An 18624-nucleotide genomic window follows, 5' to 3' on the forward strand; every position below is an offset into this window, starting at 1 on the left:
AGCAGGAGAAATGCATCCAACATCCATGTGGAATCTAAGCCCCTTCTTGATATAGATGTGGAGTGGACATCACCATCCCAGGGCCACAGGATGGAGGGAAAAAAAATGAATTAGAGTGGACTTAATGACATTCTACTATGGAAATATCGTGAATAGTAATGGAAGAAATTGTAGCACTGATCTGGAGAAAGAGGCCACAGTAGTTGCTGAGGGCAGGTTGAGGGAAGAAGTGATGTGATATGGGGGCACTTTCAGGACTTGGAGTTGCCATGAATGATGTTGCAGGGACAGATGCTGGACATTACAACATCCTGCTAAAACACACTGTGTAGACTGTGGGAGAGTGTAAACTACAATGTGGACTGTTATCCATGTGGTGCGGTGGTGCTCCAGGGTGTGTATGCCAAGTACAATGACTGTGCCGCTGTGGTTGAGGGGGTTGTTGAAGTCAGAGGATTGGGGTGGGTGGGTAGTGGTATATGGGAACCACTTATATTTTTTAATGTAATATTAAAAAATAAAAATAAATAAAAAAAGGAATGAAGTATATGAGGTTCCCGATAACACAAACCCCACTCTACCCTACTCCTCCCACATCAACAACCTCTTTCATCATTGTGGCACATTCATTGCATTTGGTGATTACATTTCATAGCATTGCTGCACTGTATGGACAATAATTTATATTGTGGTTTACACTCTCTCCCAGTCCAATTAGTGGGCTATGGCAGGATGCATAATATCCAGCACCTGCCCATGCAATATCATTTAGGATAACTACATGCCCTATAAATGTCCCCAATCATATCTCAAAGAAGCAAAGAATGTTATGTGTAAAAAGAAACAAATCATATGAATTAAAAGGCATACACATCCATCACATGCTTCCTTGAGGAGCTTACTTATATTTCATTTAAATTCATGTTTAATTCACGTTAGTTATATTTTTCCTAAGTGAATTAATCTCCCATTTGTTGACTGTCAAACTAACTTTATTATTAATAATTTTCCTCATGCGCACTGCAATATTAATATGCTATCTTAAGTATTAAAACTTCTCTCTCCATTCAAGATTCACTCCTGTGTGCGTCAATGAATTCTCATGAACCTTTAACACAGAGGTAGGATTTTCATAAATATTCAAGTATAGTTTTTAAAATTACAACCTCATTCCTCTGTGAACTGTTATTTTTTAACAAATCAATTTTATTGTCATGTATTAATAAAACATAAATTCATCTGAGATGTACAATCAATGATATTTGATGTAGTCACATATTTGCGCATCCATTACTTCATTCATTCTTAGTGCATTCTCATTATTCCAATAATAATACAAAATAAAAAACAAAAAGCAAAATCATGACCTCTTGATCTCTCTATGCTTTCCGTCATACACAGCTGCTCTTCTTTTTTATTCTCTCATTATATTTTTATTTATGTTTCCCAAAACTGTCTTACAAACAGAATATACTGTTATATTTTATGTATGTTTATACTTTGTTTTGTATGGTCCCCCAGTTTTTTTTTTTTCACTTTATTTTCAATGAACTTTTAGGTTACAGAAAAGTCCGTTTGAAAATATAGGAAATTGTCATTTCTTCCAACCCTTTTCTCTGTCATATTTTCCCCTCTTGAGAACATCTTGTAACACTGATATAAAGAGAGTTGTCACCACAGGTTCTGAAGGGAGGGAGAGGGAAGAATAGGTGCAACATTGGTCATTTTGGGGACATTAGAATTGTTCTGCATGAATTTGCAAAGACAGATATAAGCCATTATAAATGACAAAACCCATAAAATTGCATGGTGCAAAGTGTAAGCCATAATGCTGACTATAGCCTGTGGTTTGTAGCAATTCTTCAATATGCGTTCATCAATTGACCCAAGTGTTCCACACTAATGAAAGATGTTATTCATAGGGGAAAATATGAATGGGGGAGGTAGAAGAACCATTGATAGCCCCTATGTTATTGCTCTAACATTTCTTTACTCTAAAACTTCTTTAAAAATAAAGTTAAAAATCTACAAGCTTTTTAAACTGAAAACTGTATTTATAGCTGATTCAGAATATTTCAAGACTTTCAACTTCCTCTCAGATTCCAGACTTATCACCTTTCTGAGCAAATGCATTGCTCTACATTCATAAACATTTTCCAAAGTCCCACGTCAAAAGTTGGAGTCTCAATTCCTGACCCCACACTATTCCACATTAGCCTCCTTATCATATCTAGAACCAAGCAACAACTTCTTGAAAACTAGAATGATTGAAATTTCAGTCACAAAGCCAGGAATTAAGAAGGGAAAAATTATACTACAAGGTAGGTCTTCTTTAGTCCATCATGTATTGGAAAAGGGGATATTTTTCCTCAATATCACCAGGGCAGGGCCACCTGGATATGATTGCATTTACATTTTGATAGCTCTTTCTGCCAATTTTGAACCCTTGGACCACAAACTTCCCATTAATCTTTGGAATAATATTCATCCCTATATATCCTCAAATATTGAAAGGAACTTACCAGCATCTAAGACTGCAAAATAGCCACAGTGGAGCACAGTGACATGTGACCTTCACTCCTACCTGAAAGGGAAAGAATAAGCCTTGTTGTCTGTTTAGGTTGTCTGTTTCTGGGGTTACAAGAGCTCTAACAACCATAGCCTAAGGGATCATTAACTATCTCTAGTTCAGAGAAGGCAAACTTGAGTGGTGTAGACCATAAATTTATGTGTATTCCCACAACTTAGAACTCTTTCCCTTTACCATTGATTCACTTGTAAGTGGATGTGCTTGCCCAATGAGCACATCTTTAAATTCCCTTTAAAGTCAGTTGCCATAAGCCCTCTCCCCTTTTTTTAATACCAGGGTAATAGAAATCTATAGGTGTTGCATGTGCCACAGATGTTCAATGTGGTAGAGTGTGTGAGGTGCTTTCCAGCTACTTTCTCTGTCTTATGTTGAGAAAAGAAAAGAGTTTCCAACATAAGACCATGCTCCCACAAAAATGCAAATATTAGTGGAAAGCAATCTGGAGGTGAAGGAACGGATCAGTATAACTTGTTGATCTATGGGTTTAAGATGGTTTATAAGGACTGAGGTGTAAATACATGTGTCAATTTTAGTAATTCAAAATGCACATTTATTTCTACATTGTTCTTAAGTACTGATTTGTGAGTTTTGATTTTAGCATGACTGTTTCTTATCCGGGCACAGACACATCGACGTGTGGGTGACTGATCAAATGAAAGGCTTGCAGACTTGGGTCTGCCATATAGTATATGTTGCTACACTGGGACCTATGTATTTTAGGATACCCATATCAATGGACTCTGGAGTCCATGATCCCAGGATGCTCTTCCTAAAACTTGACCAGCATAAGTCCTTCATGACACAGCATTTTTCTGATGGGATGGACACTAGTTCATTGACTACACCTGCTGCACTGACAAAGTTTAGGCTAAAACTTCCTGGAGAGGAGGTGGTCCCTGGAGCCTTATGGATGAAATCATAGTGCCTATGGGTGAAGAGGATAATCCAAACATGTTTTCAACCATTGATTTACACCTGGGCACAGGACCTCAGATGCAGAGCCTAAGGGCAAAATATGTTCAGTTCACCCTATTGTCTTTGAGGATATGGAAAAGCTTAGCAAAAAGAGATCATTGGAGAAATTAGACTCCCCTTTCCAGATCATAATAATATCCTGCACAAACACATACATGCACATATCTATATATCTATATATCTATATATCTATATATCTATATCTATATCTATATCTATAGATACATCTGTTTGTGGCTACAGGTTCCATTTCATCTCTGTCTGATAAAAATTTTGCACACATGTAAGCTTTGGCTGTGATTCATGGAGACAGTTCTGCGATGTACCCACTGATTTTTATTTTCCTGCTCCTTCAGCTTCCCCTCTCTGCATGGGGATTAACAGATCCTACCTGCGTCCACAGAATGAAACCCAGTGTATTTAAGGATGGGGACCTGATTATAGGTGGATTTTCCCCCCTTTATACATTTCTAACAAATTTTTGGATCACCCAGCCTACCAAGGAAGTCTATTTACAGCAGTAAGTGCTTTTTCATTCATTTTCTGCATTATTATTAGGTTGAATGCTGCCTAGGAAATTTGCTGATGGCTTGATCAACATTCTCCACATTACCTGCCCTGCCATTCACACCTGCTACCCACATCCCAGGATGTGAGTAATTTATTTTGTTTCTTCCCACTGCTATTTTTTCTTTCAAAGGGGAACGAGAATATTCTATTTTTCTTCCTTTTAGTTTCCATGACTTTCCCTTTTCCAGTGCTGGAATCCAAGTGAGACAGCCCTCTCCAAAAAGCTCCACTTCTCCTTGCCTTTCCTCCTGAGTCTGCTGCCACAAGCAGTGGATCAAGTGATATGTCTTAGAAAACCTATCCTTTGGCATTAGAGCTTGGCTAAAAGGTTTCAGGTAAATATCTGTTCCCCAAACAAGGGTTTGCTAATTATTCTTTCCCCATGAAGATAGTCACTAATATTCTTACCAAGATGACCCAGGTATATGTGTCCCCCACGCATGGTCAGATTTCTTACTGTAGGCATCTGGCTACTGTTTGAAATATCTCTGTATCATCACCTCTCAGGCTTCATTCATGCCTCCTCGAACAGCCTGCCTGACCAGGTATAAGAGATGAATCATTTGTGAGATATTTTCAACTCCAGCTTGATTCTGATTCATGGGGGCATTTAAACTACCTCCGTTTTTAGATTTCTGAGACTGCCAGTTCTATATCTGATGGTGTAATTAATGTATTGATGAAGTGAAATTTCAAGGGATCACGTTTCAAAAAAATTGATAAAAAAAATTTCAGGAGATTCCAGCAGATATTTTCTGCTCATGTGAGAAGAGGGGATTTCACTCAGTAAAATGATGTGTTAATGCTTTTTGAAAGTGCCTGAAGCATATAATTTGCAAGCAGTTCCGCAAAATTTTGACAGGGGATGGAAGGATTAGAAATTTGGGACCTCTTTCTCCTTCGAAGGAATTTGCAACTAAATTTTCTGTCTTCACATTTCTGGATATTTGTCTGCCTATCTCTTCCATTCTTTAATACTCCTCCAATGCTTCCCTGCTTATTTCCTCTCCATAATTTTCCAAAATATATTTGCCCATTGTCATCAATGACTGATGCACACACCTCATTCTGAAGGATGCTGCTGGTTGCTGCCTTTTAATGCAGGAGTAGAGCTTGGCTCATTCAGGGACATTTCGACCTGAATTTCCGGGGGTAGAAGGCCAGATTTTCTCATCTGTCCCAGCTTGTTTTAAGAACCCTATAAGGCCGAGGGAAAGAGAGGTGTAATGCCTGACAGAAGAGGAGGCACTAACTGCTTTTCTTCTTACACTCTGCTATCCACTCAAACCACCTCAGGGGTGGCGATTTGCCTTTCAGGGTTTTGGCCATTTTTCTATTCACCTCTAGGGCTTTTCGCTTTTTAAGAATATTGTTGTTAGTGGAATTAACAAGAGCATTTTCATTAAAAATTCATTTCATCATTATGTTGTTGCTAGCTTTAAATATTTTTCCGTAACATATCTTTAAATAAAAAACAACATGAAATTTCAGTTAAAGTAAAATTTAGGTATATTTTCTTTTATTTTGAGTGCCTTTCTGGCAATGTCTCCGTAATCTACAGGTTGATAAATAGATGTGCTTATTCTACTACTTTGTGTTTCCTTTGAGAACTGGAAAGATTTTGCCTCAAGTATGTAGTAGATTACCTCATTTTATATTCCAAAATTATATACTTTCATCACTAATGAAACAGTTCATTTTTCCAAGACCAGCTTGATAATGCGTGAAATAGTCACTTAAACACAGATTGGTTCTCCATTTTCTGTCCTGTCCTGTTGATCTATCCATATCTTCCAATGCCATTCCCATTCTGTTTAAAATATTGTGCCTAATTAAATACTGCAATTATTGGTTTTTCTGTTATATTCTCCCCTTAGTGTTCTCAATTATTTCAATAATTTCCTGAACTTACCATATTTCCAGAAACCTCAAGCTGTATTAACATTAACTTTATAAATGTCTCAATGATTTTTAAAAATAGTTTATAATAACATATATACCACTCAAATATTCCAAATGATTATTGTGCTGCCATCACCAACATCCATTACCCAAATGTGTACATCATCTCTAAGAATATATCCATGCCCACTAAAAAATAATTCCACCTTCTCCTTCACCTCATCCTCTGTGCCCTGGTAACTGGGAATCTACTAATTTGCTAACTTTTTTTTAAACAATCAATTTTATTGATACATATTCATGAAGCATACAATTCATCAAAAGTGTGCAATCAATGATATTTGGTATTATCACATATTTCTGCACTCATTACTTCAATCATTATTAGAAAACTTTCATTAATTCAATAATACTACTACTAAACTTTTATAGAACGTTTGTAGACTATTGACGTAGTTGTAATATTTTGGGGGATGTACGAGGGATTGAGTGTGGGACATCTTACATGGAAAGCAGGTGCTCAACCACTGAATTAGACCCACTTCCCTGTTTGTTATGCATTTACATTCCTCAGTAGAGCTTTGTGGTCTTGTTCACAGGTAACAGACAAATTGATTTATAGGTAAATTTACAGTGCATTTATTGTTAAAATATGTCTTAATAATATCAATTACGAATTATATTAATTTTTACTTGTATTAAAATATATAAATGAAATTGCCCAATATTATACCATTATTAATATTAAGAATTTATTATTAATCTATTGCTACCATATCTGTTTCCCATAAAGCTTAATAAATTATTGATATTATATTTAAACATTGTTAAGAGTTGTACATATTTGATTGGCTACTTCCTTTTCAATTAAAAATACTTTTCACGTTTTCTCTTGCATTTCCCATGTGAACCTCTTGCTTCCAGCAAGATTGTGGTTTGCTCCTTTCTTTCCATTCTTTTTTGCCTGTTATTTTATTGCATTTTGTAATAGGCTAGCAATGCCAGTAAGGTACAAGGCAATCCTGGAATTAACAAAACTCATCCTCCCCTTGATTTTAAAGAAAATGCTTTTTGTTCAGGGATTCTTCAAGCACAGGACATACCGCAATACATGAAGCATATGACATTCTGCATCAGCAAACTTGGCTAATGCTTTTGGCCATTCAGATCCTGAATGGGGAGAGTATTAGACTGTGCAGATCAGCCCCTGTGTGGGGGTGATCCTTCCATGCCTGACCTTCAGCCACCTCCAATTTTGATTCACTATCTTTGCATTAAGCAAACTCTAATTTCTCAATTTAAGTCATTTTTGTTTTTGTGTTTAATCATGTTAAGAAAATACTCTTCTCCTAAACAAATATATTCAGTTAGATGCTCAATGTTCTTTAATGCTTCATCTACTTATTTGAGTGTGCATCTTTTTATCATTGCAGAAAAGTGAAGACTGATAAACTATTACCTAATTCGCTAATAGTACTTTTTTACGATTATTTCATATTATTTTCTGCTTGGTGTTTGTCACGGCTATGGTGCTCCTTCTTTTTCTATATTGTGGAAGAGATTCCAGTAGATAATTCATTTTTTTTTCCATAGGGACTATACCATCCTACTTCCTTATAAAATGTGTTTATAAGACACATATAAAGAAAAATGAAAACTTGAAAGCCAAAGTGTGTAGCTCTAAAGATACCCTAGATTACAAAAGTTAAAAACCATAATTAACCAGAGGTAAGTATATTTATATCTGGATGAGGATAAATGCATCCTTAGGAATTGAGCGGTAGGTACATTCATATTAAAAAAATGTTCAAATCTTCACAAACGAATAGCAATTATTATAAATATATAATATCCTCAAACAAATAAATAATGAAACAAGGTATAAACAAGGCATCATAGTGAGAAATTTCAATATTTCTCTCTAAAATGACAACATATATCTACTAAACATAAATTATGTTTGAAAAATTTGACAAGTTTGATTGATTGAGCACACGTGAAAACCTGTGTCGAACTGTTGAAATGCACAGTAAGCGATAGCTACTAGTGTGTTAATCAAGCCTGTGAAAAAGAATGTTTGTAATGGATGCAGGAGACTTTTGTTCTTCTTGGAAATTCAATGGCCAGGTAAAAATATGAAAGGAATTTCATTTGTCCTGCAAAAGGAGCTATTAATAAAGGAAGTGGAACTGTGCACAAATCAACAATAAAGATGAAAGAGTAAAGGTCATATGAAGGGAGTACAAAGGAAGATCTGGGATTATTTGTTAAAGTTATTAGGATTGTAATATTTTGATTAAGAAATGGTTAAGAGACTTCCTAGACATCATGACACCTTTCCCTTTAGTATACTACAGTGTTTCCAGTCCTGTTAGGTATAGGTACGGATCACCTTGCACTTCATCAGTTTCCTTCTCCCAAATATTCCTGCCTTACATGATTCTTCCTATTCTGTGCTCTGACATTCTTTCCAGTATGTCACCGTTGGAAGAGGGCATGTCCACAACTTGATGGGGTAGAACCTAAGGCTAATTGATTATCGATCTTCTTGTCGACACTTTTCACCCAACAGATGTTATGCCCCTCTGCCTCTCTTATCCAATTCTGCTTATGCTGTGGAACTGAACTTTTGAAGAGATATACCCTTCAGTTGGAATTACTCTAAACTCATGACAATAATCCTGCTATTATATAAACCATTTAATAATGTGTTAATGTGAAAAAATAATTCTTGTTTCCTGATATAAAGAATAAATTAAAAATCCTTTATGAATTTTTTCACTCATTACACTTTCCTTTGTAAACAGTATCATCTTCCTCCAAAGATACAAAATTCAGTCATAGCCTTCAAATATCTTTTAGCTCTTTTAGGATTAGCTGATTTCCAAGGCTTCAGAAGCACTAATCAAGAATGACTCAATTTCTGCTTTCATCCTTAATTTGGTCATTTTATTGACTTTGAATAGAATCATGATTTGAGTCTTCTGTCTAAATATAACTTTGCATTCCATACAGGTTTCAGACCAAGAACTACCAGTATGTTCTGGCCTTGGTTTTTGCTATTGAAGAGATCAACAGGAACCCCCATCTTTTGCCCAACATTACTTTAGGATTTGATCTGTACAATTCACTACACAGTGAACAGAGGACATTGGAGAATCACATCATTTGGCAATCAGGGCTGGGCAAGGACATTCCTAATTACACCTGTAGGAAAGAGAGCAAGTCTGTAGCAGCCCTTACAGGAACAACATGGGCAGTTTCTGCCCAGATTGGGACACTGCTGGAACTCTACAAAATTCCACAGGTGAGCCTCATTAGATGGGAGGGAAGATAAATTAATGTTTCCTTTGCTAATTTCAGGGACCTTAAAAGAAAAGGTCAAATGAAGAAATTGTGGTTACTCATGTCTCAAAGGTTACAGCCAATACACAGTGACATGATGGGATGTCCACATGTCATTTTTTAGAACATATGTGAAACCAAGTGAGTAGAGCCAAAGGAGTTTCCTAGACTGTTGAGACTGATCAAGTAGTTTCCAATATGCTCTCAGGGATAGGGAGATTATTAGAAAGTAAGAAGAGCAAATATTTCCTTTTTCCTGTTTAAAACATTGTTTAATGAACCAGTGAGTAGGATTTACAACTCTGCTGAGGCTCAGGGCCCAGCTGCAATTTGGTCATTCTTGAGGTTCAGGTCTCCTGGATATACACCAACCCCAGTGCCAACCACAGGTGCAGTAAAAGTGACAGAAGAGGCATGTGTAGAAAGATCACATCTGAGTCCACCTCCATCACACTGAGGAACACAAATTCCAAAATAGGGTCCACTGACAAGGCACTGAACTCCAGAGTCAGCTGCCATGATTGTAGACCTGTGTGTCTCTGTAGCCCTCAGGAGCACCAGTACCTGGAGTTGTATCTACTTACCCAGGTCAGCTAACAGGGAGGTTGAAGTTGGAAACCACCACAACTAGGAATTGAGAGTGCCTACAACTGAAAGTAGGAGAATCACAATCATCACCCATGTGAGATCTGAGTGCCTCTTGATATAGAAGTGGAGTGGATTTCACCAATCCAGAGTCCACAGGATGGAGAGGTAAAATATGGATTAGAGTGAACTTACTGATATTCTACTACAGAAATATTCTTACTAGTGATGGAAGAAATGTAGCATTGATCTGGAAAAAGTGGGCACTATAGTTGCTGAGGGCAGTGAGAGGGGTAAAGAGATTGGATGTAGGGGCATTTTGGAGACTTGGGGTTGCCCAAAACTATATTGCAGGGACAGATGCTGGACATTAATATCCTGCCATAACCACTGAATGTACTGGGGGGGGGGTGAGTATAAACTACAATGTAGACTCTAATCCACATGGTGCAGCAATACTCCAAAATGTATTCACCAAATACAGTGAATGTGCTACACTGATGAAAGAGGTTGTTGATGTAGGAGTAGTGGTGGATTGGGGTGTTGGGTATGTGGGAATTTCATATTTTTTAAGGTAACATTGTATGTGATCTATGTATCTTAAAAACAAAAGACAATTTAATAAAAAATAAAATAAATAAAAAATAATACATTGTTTAATTTTCATCAGGGCTGATTTTGTGCTTCTGACCAATCTTCTTTCTCATACCAGCTCTTTCACTCCTACCTTTAGCTTGCTTTTGGCCTCTATGACCCACAACTGAGTGATGATGGCAAGCGGTCATCTCTTTATCAGATGGCCCCCAAGGACACAACTCTGGCCCTTGCAATGGTCTCAGTGATGCTCCATTTCAGCTGGAACTGGGTGGGACTAGTCATCTCAGAAGACAAGAGAGGTGTAAAGTTTCTTTGGGACTTGAGGGCAGAGATGGACAAAAATGGAGTCTGCGCAGCCTTCTTGGAAATGATCCCTGTCACTGAGAGGACATATTCTTCAAAACACTGGCAATATCATTTCCAGATCAGAAAATCATCAGTGAATGTGACTGTCATTTACGGTGACTCCGACTCCCTAATGGGATTGAGCTTTTGGAGATGGAGACTCTTAGTTTTAGGGAAAGTTTGGGTTACAACCTCACAGTGGGATTTTACCACCAGTGAGAGAAACTTTTTACTTGACTCACTCCATGGGGCCCTCATTTTTTCCCACCACACTGCTGATATGCCTGGTTTCAAAACTTTCATCCAGACAGTTAAACCTTCAAAATACCCAGAAGACTTTTATCTCACTAAATTGTGGTACGTCTCTTTTGATTGCTTGGTTTCTGAATCTGACTGCAACACTCTGGAGAATTGTCCTCCCAATGCCTCCTTGGAGTTGTTGCCTTGGTGGCTATTTGACAAGGACATGAATGAAGGAAGTTATAATGTTTATAATGCAGTGTATGCTGTGGCTCAGAGCCTTCATGAAATTCTTCTTCAACAAGTAGAAGTACAGTCAGTGGAAAATGGATTTGAACTGGTGATTTACCCTTGGCAGGTAATACCTCTTCCATTGAATAGCATGTGTATTTCACAATATGTCATAATCATAAATTTCTTGGAATGCAGCATATGCTCAAGTCAAGAAGTTTAGGGCTGTCTCTTGAAAAGTGTCAGAGATGATTTGCTTGTTCACTGTCTAAGAGGTAAATCTAGCCCTATGCAGAAATGGTAATGAACAGGAAGGTGCCAATGGCAGAGAGGGAAGGAGTTATTAGTCAACGGCAATGCTTCTTGTTACTAAGGCCCTCAACATTCTGCTCACTTAAAGTTTTAATATAAAATACCTAGACCTCTTCCATTGAACAATTACATGACAGCAGGGACAAACTAGTTTTTGAATTAGCTTTAGGCACTTTGTTAGATACTGTATATAAATTATATCATTTAATTCTGCAAGCTCTTCAGATATTGATGACCTTGCTTGGGGAGAATTCAGTTAGCAATTGAGAGTGTTTAGATATGATTCTTCTAATAAGGTTTGTCTGTATTCCACACTCACAGATTGTTTTCATCTCGTTGTATTTGGAGTTTTCCCCTAAAACTTAATATTTTATGCCGTGACATTTTAGTCCTCCTTAAGGTTTCTTTTTTTTTACTTAATTGAATGTTAATAAAATTGCCTTAGGAAGCAGGGATTACAGAGGATCAGGGATGTTCCGACCTTGGTGATCTGTCCTTGATCAGAGGACCCACTTCCTCACAGGTGTGTCTCTTTTAGCTTCACCCATTTCTGAAGAACATCCCATTAACAATCCTGCTGGTGACCCAGTGTATTTTTGATGATGAAGGGAAATTGGAAGCCAGTTATGACATTCTCAACTTTTGGAATTTTCCAGAAGGTTTTGGACTTAAAGTTAAAGTAGGACAATTTGACTCAGCTGTGCCACGAGATCAACAATTGTCTATATCTGAGGAGGTGATAGAATGGGCCACAGGATTTTCAGAGGTGGGTAGGGCCCAATTACCATGCGTAGAATTACAACAAAATATCAAAAATCTTGTCAAGGAGATTGTAATAGGCAAGTTTCTCTAAGGAAACAGAATCAACAGGAGATATCTGTGAATAGTATGAGATTCAATAAAATTCTCTCATGTGACCATGGCGATGGCCAAGTCCAGATTCTGCAGGCAGGCTGAAAACAGGGGCTCCAATGAAGGTACCATGAAGGCCCTTGATCAGTTCCCAGGAGACGCTGCCTGTCCAAACAGGAGCTGGGAAATTCTCTCCAAATCCTGAAATCAATTCCTGTTTTAAGGTAGTCTGATTGTAAAAACCTTATTCATTGTTGACAGAAATCTCCCTGGTTGATTGTACATGTAATCAGCCATTTATGCAGTTTATTACATGATGACTAACGTCCATAAATATCCTTTATAACAATTAACCCAGAGTTTACTTGACCAAACAGTGACCGTGTTAATACATTAACCTAACCAACACAGAGGCTTTATACCCTCCTTCCAGCTAAGTACATGACCGGATTATTAGTTTAACCACTTACCATTTCACTTGATAAATTTTCTCACCTACTATCCAAAGGATGGAAAAAGAAAACATTTATTTAAGATACATATCTAAGTTATTATATTTCATACCATGTTATAAACCTGATATCTTATCAATTAATTTGACTTCGGTATTTGAAATTTAAATTTGTTGGTGCTCCAATATGCCAACAATCTAAATACTGATGAATTAAAGATTCACTGTTAAGAGCATGTTTCTGATTTCTTCCCAGACTCCCAAATCTGTATGCAGTGAGAAGTGTTCTCCTGGATTCAGGAAAACCTTTCAGGAGGGAAAGGCTGCCTGTTGTTTTCTTTGCACTCCCTGCCCAGAGAATGAGATTTCCAATGAGACAGGTAAGTTTATGCCCACAAAAATGTCCCCAAATCTCCTTTATATCCCCAATTCATACAAGGTATTAGAAAGAATCTGGAGGACAACTACAGAAACAAAATTCTTCCTTCCTTTGTATAGTATTTCATTTTTACAATAAAAAATATTTCCCTTTGAAATGACACCAATTCTCTGCCCAGAACTAGCTTAATTGAGTCATTGTTCAGACACATGTAAGGCCAAATAGTCTCTAGGAATCCCTTTTGTTGATACCACAAAATTAATACACCTTTCCTCGCTCTCTTGGAATTTAGTACATGGTGTTCCAAGTACCTGATTTCCATATTGAGTGAAAGCTTGTTTAGATTATATTTATGTAATGTGTTTAGACCTTCCTCAGTTTCTGTGCCTAAAACTGTTCATGACACAGAGCAGCTGCTCAGAATGTTTGGGAATGATTTTAGAAATATTTATTTCTATTGTGTACAAATGAAGATGACCTAACTTACCCTTGATGAGGAGTTTTAGTTTTCCCTCTCCTCAAGTTCCCAGATAATTGGGGAGAAAAACATAGACTTTTTTGGTCCATGCTTAAAGCACACAGTGAATGTTTGAACAGGAACCTGTTGACCCGTACCTGCATTGAGAGGACGGGTCTCATGGGTTCTTCAGAGAGGCAGGAAATTAGTATTATGTAAAATGAGTGAAGGGAGGAATAAAATCTTGGCCAAATTATTTTAAATGAAGAAAAGGAAACCACCACTGCATATAATATCCAGAGATTCAGAGCACCGGAAAAGAGTTTCAATGTGACAGGATCACACAGAATATTGAGGATGGAGTTTGAGATATGATGTAGAATAGTCTTTAATATTATTTTCATAGTATAATTAACATCTTGAAATTATTCATATTCATGATATTAAAATATAGAATCACTTCTATGGTGGTAAATTTCTAAGATTCTTTTGGTGATTAATATGCAATTTAATTCCCTTAAATGGTTACTGTTGTTTCAGTTTTTTGAGACATGTTGTTCTGATGATATAACCTGGCATTTAGTCAACTTGGGAAAATGATTCAAGTACACATTGGTTATAAGCAAGTTTGAGTAAATGCTCCACATGCACATGTAAAAGAATAGTATATCTACAAAGTCAATTCTCATACATTTGGAGATTAAGAAATACACTATTAAATAGCCCACGGTTTAAAGTAAATAGTATGATAGGATTTATGAAATGTTTAAAATTGAAATTGCCACATTTCGTGTCTTATATGATAGGGCTAAAGGTATCTTCAGAGACTAATATTTAATGTTAAATTTTATATGCCTATGTGTGTATTATTAGTATGCATATTTAAATATAAAAAATCTGATGTTTAAGTATCACAAACTAAAATAATAACATTAGAATAAACATAAAGAAAGTGGAAGATTGAAAATAATAACTATAAAAAGAAAATGTAATAAAAGACAAATATGAAAGGATAAAACTCAAAGCTAAATCTAATGAAAGACAAATTGTTAGGTAATGATGAATTGATAGAATAATGAATTAAGAAAATTTGCATAATAAACAGTGAAAAGATTTAAAAGTGGGAAATATGTACAGAGATATTAAATCATAAAAGGATAGTAAAAATAACTTCATGCCAAAATATTTGAAAATTTAAATGAAATTCTCAAATTCCCACAAAAATAAAAGTTACCATAACCATCCCAAGAAAAATGGAAAATCTGAAAATATTCATATCCGTTTGGGTTTTAAACCATAGTTTAAAATGACATATCTACTAAAAAAAATTGGGAGACCAATGACTTCACTGAAAAAGGCAACCAAACTTTCAAGGAAAAAGGATCCTTATCTACTCAAACATTTACAGATACTAGGAAAATCTGGAAAAACTGCACATTTAATTTTACGAGAAGTGCTTAACATTGATACCAAAGTCTGATAACATTGCTGTAAGCAATAAAATAATGGGTCAATTTTGCTCTTGAGCCTAAACTCATATTTGCTGAAAAGAAAAGCTGCTATCCAAATCCAGCTATATAACATAAAGAACTTATTGTGATGAAGTTTATTTTATGCAAAATAAATCAGTACATGAGCACCTTGAAAAGGAGAAACCATCATTTCAAAAAATTCAGGAAAACATTGAATAAAATTGAGTATCCATTCATTATTTAAAAACAAACAACAAAACCATTGCTTACCAAATTGGAAATAGAAGGGAACAACCAAAGTTGGATAAAATGTGTAAAATAGTTCTAGCCAGTGAGAAATCATTACTAGCATATATATGCTTTTACTAAATCACAAGAGAGACAGAAAATCCATCATTAAAAAGGTCATGGCTTGAGCACAAACTCTTTCCTCAAAAAAAGCTTGAAATGTGCAAAGCACATATGAGCTAGTGTACAGATTAACTACTCTCCAAGAAATTCCAAACAAAAGTTATAGTGAAAAAGCTCAAAGCATCCCCCATAATAGCAAAAATTAAACAACTTCCATGTCAAGGGTCTAAGGGAACATGGTACAAGGAAATGAATGTTGATTGCTAAAATTTAAACTGGTGTAAGTAGTTGGAAAAGTGGATGGCATTATTTAGAAAGATGAATATTTATATAGCATATGACCCAGTAATGGAGCATCATATTTGTACTGGATGTCTAAAGATGCTCAGAGCAGCACTATCGATAGTAATCAAAACGCATAAACATTTAATCATCTATCACCAGTAAAATGTGTAAATAAAATATGATGTATTAATATAATTGAAATCTATCCAGCAGTATAAGTGAATAGTTTTTACTACTTCACACCCAAAAAAGATAACTGTATTTTAAAAATATAAAATAACAATTGTTGGAGAGGAATCATAGAAATTGGAATTCTAACGCCTGTTTGTGGGAATGTAATTTAGTTCAGCCACTGTGGGAAGCATTATAGGACTTCCTTAAAAATTGAAGTATAGAATCACCACATGACCTGGCAATCCACTTCTAGGTTTATATTAAATGTGAAAGGAGGTTCTCAGAATGGTAATTGTGTACAATATTTATAGAAGCATTATTCATAATACAAACGTGGAAATAATGCAAGTGTCCATCAAGAGCTAAATTGATAAAATATGGGACATACACACCACAGTACATTATTTGGCAACAAGTAAAAAATGAATTTCTGAGATATGAGGCTAATTAAAAGAAACTTGTAAATATTACACTATTGAAATATGAAAGTTAAAGAAAGAAAAAATATTGTACAATATCTTATAAGAGAGGTCTAGAAGTACCAAATCTGCAGAGTCAGGAAGTTGAGTAGACGTTACTAGCAGATGGGTGCAGAGTGAAGAGAATGAAGGTTTAGCAGACTAGAAGTGTTAGTAAAAAGAAAACATATCTGCATACTGTAACATAGAAGAATATCATATAAATAATATTGAGTAAAATGACCCAAGCAGAAGTAATCTATGTTAGAAATCAGCAAGGTAGCATCTTCGAAGATGTGGGAGATGTAATTATTTGAAGAAGTTAGGAAAGGAGCTTCAGATGGGCAGCTTAGTTCCAGTTTTTGGCTTTTATATTGTTACCCATGTGTTTCCTTCTTCATAATTCATAAATCATGCAATTATAATATGTGCTCTTTATGAGTATATGTTACCCACCAGTGAATATATTTCTAGAAGAAATATATCTCTAAGAAGAAATCGAAACTCAACACTAAATGAAAAGAGCAACTCCTATCCAATTGAAGGTCTGAATGTTGAAAGAAGGTCAGAGTTCTAAGAGAAAGTTTGAGGGAAGAAAAATAAACAGATTATAACACACACTTTTGTGAATTCAATGCAAGTTGACAAAAAAGAATAAAAGTATCCAATGTGTTTCTTTCAGGGACTTATAAAAAAGTTAAAATTACTGAACATGATCTGATGACATGTTGCTTTTCTCACCAGATATGGATGAGTGTGTGAAGTGTGCAGATCATCAATATGCAAACAGTGAGAGAAATCACTGCCTCCAAAAAGTTGTGACCTTCCTGGCTTATGGAGACCTTTTGGGTATGGCTCTGGTCTGCACAGCTCTTTGCTTCTCTTTTCTCACTGCGGTTATTCTTGGGGTCTTTGTGAAATACCGAGAAACTCCCATAGTCAAGGCCAATAACAGGATCCTCAGCTACATCCTTCTCATCTCCCTCAAGCTCTGCTTCCTCTGCTCCTTACTCTTCATTGGTCGCCCAAACACAGCCATCTGCATCCTCCAACAAATCGCGTTTGGAATTGTGTTTACTGTGGCTGTGTCCACTGTTTTGACCAAAACAATCACAGTGGTTCTGGCATTCAAGGTCACTGCTCCAGGGAGAAGGATAAGGCAGTGGCTGGTTTCAGGGGCACCTAACTTTGTTATTCCCTTTTGCTCCCTGATCCAGATGACACTCTGTGGCATCTGGCTGGGAACCTCTCCTCCATTTGTTGATAAAGATGCACACTCTGAGCCTGGTTATATCATCATCGAATGCAATAAGGGCTCAGCCTCTGCCTTCTACTGTGTCCTAGGATACCTGGGCTGCCTGGCTTTTGTGAGCTTCATTGTAGCTTTCCTGGCCAGGAACCTTCCTGACACCTTTAATGAAGCCAAGTTCTTGACCTTCAGCATGTTGGTGTTCTGCAGTGTTTGGGTCACTTTCCTCCCTGTCTACCACAGCACCAAGGGCAAGGTCATGGCAGCTGTGGAGATCTTCTCCATCTTGGCTTCCAGTGCTGGATTACTAGGCTGCATCTTTGCTCCAAAGTGCTATATTATTTTCTTAAGGCCAGATAGGAACACTCACCATGGGTTATGGAATAAAACACATTCTGGGGGCAATAAGTCTTCTTAAGTTTTATCTCATTTGGTTACTAAAACAAATAGGGAGACTGATGAAAATCTACTCCACGCTTGCATTCAGGTATTAGATATAAATATAATGTAATTTACCATCAATTAACATATGAATTTCCTACATTCTCTCAAAGTGTTCAGGAACACATCTTTCAGCCATCTAAATTTTTAACTTTAAATTACATTTTTGTTTCCTCGTATCAAATACACTGATGAATATGGGTACTCTGCATTCACTGTGTGTATAATTACCAAATTTACAGATATTCTCCCACTTTGTTTTGCACTTCTGTTTTCCTAATTTCCCTTATAAACACTATCAACATTTCCTTTCTTTCATCTCTTTATGGTAGTCTTAGTGATCCAATACCATTTATGGACTAT

General features: G+C 36.4%; 1 protein-coding gene across 1 annotated transcript; it reads left to right on the forward strand.

Annotated features, from left to right (window-relative positions):
* The first annotated feature begins 3885 nt into the window (after positions 1-3885).
* On the forward strand, positions 3886-18238 carry LOC131276752 (vomeronasal type-2 receptor 116-like). Its single transcript, XM_071212780.1, has 6 exons — positions 3886-4085; positions 9053-9344; positions 10701-11507; positions 12231-12458; positions 13252-13375; positions 17316-18238. The coding sequence occupies exons 1-6, from the start codon at positions 3886-3888 to the stop codon at positions 18236-18238; spliced, it is 2574 nt and encodes an 857-aa protein (XP_071068881.1).
* Positions 18239-18624: the final 386 nt, after the last annotated feature.

The sequence above is a fragment of the Dasypus novemcinctus genome, chromosome 30, assembly GCF_030445035.2.
Source record: "Dasypus novemcinctus isolate mDasNov1 chromosome 30, mDasNov1.1.hap2, whole genome shotgun sequence".
In the NCBI taxonomy this organism is placed as follows: Eukaryota; Metazoa; Chordata; class Mammalia; order Cingulata; family Dasypodidae; genus Dasypus; species Dasypus novemcinctus.

Excerpts from the sequence above, each read along its gene's own strand:
- LOC131276752 (XM_071212780.1), top strand. The coding sequence starts at position 3,886 with ATGTACCCACTGATTTTTATTTTCCTGCTCCTTCAGCTTCCCCTCTCT. Across the intron at positions 9,345-10,700 it reads AACTCTACAAAATTCCACAG|CTTGCTTTTGGCCTCTATGA; the intron begins GTGAGCCTCATT and ends TCCTACCTTTAG. Across the intron at positions 11,508-12,230 it reads TGGTGATTTACCCTTGGCAG|CTTCACCCATTTCTGAAGAA; the intron begins GTAATACCTCTT and ends TGTCTCTTTTAG.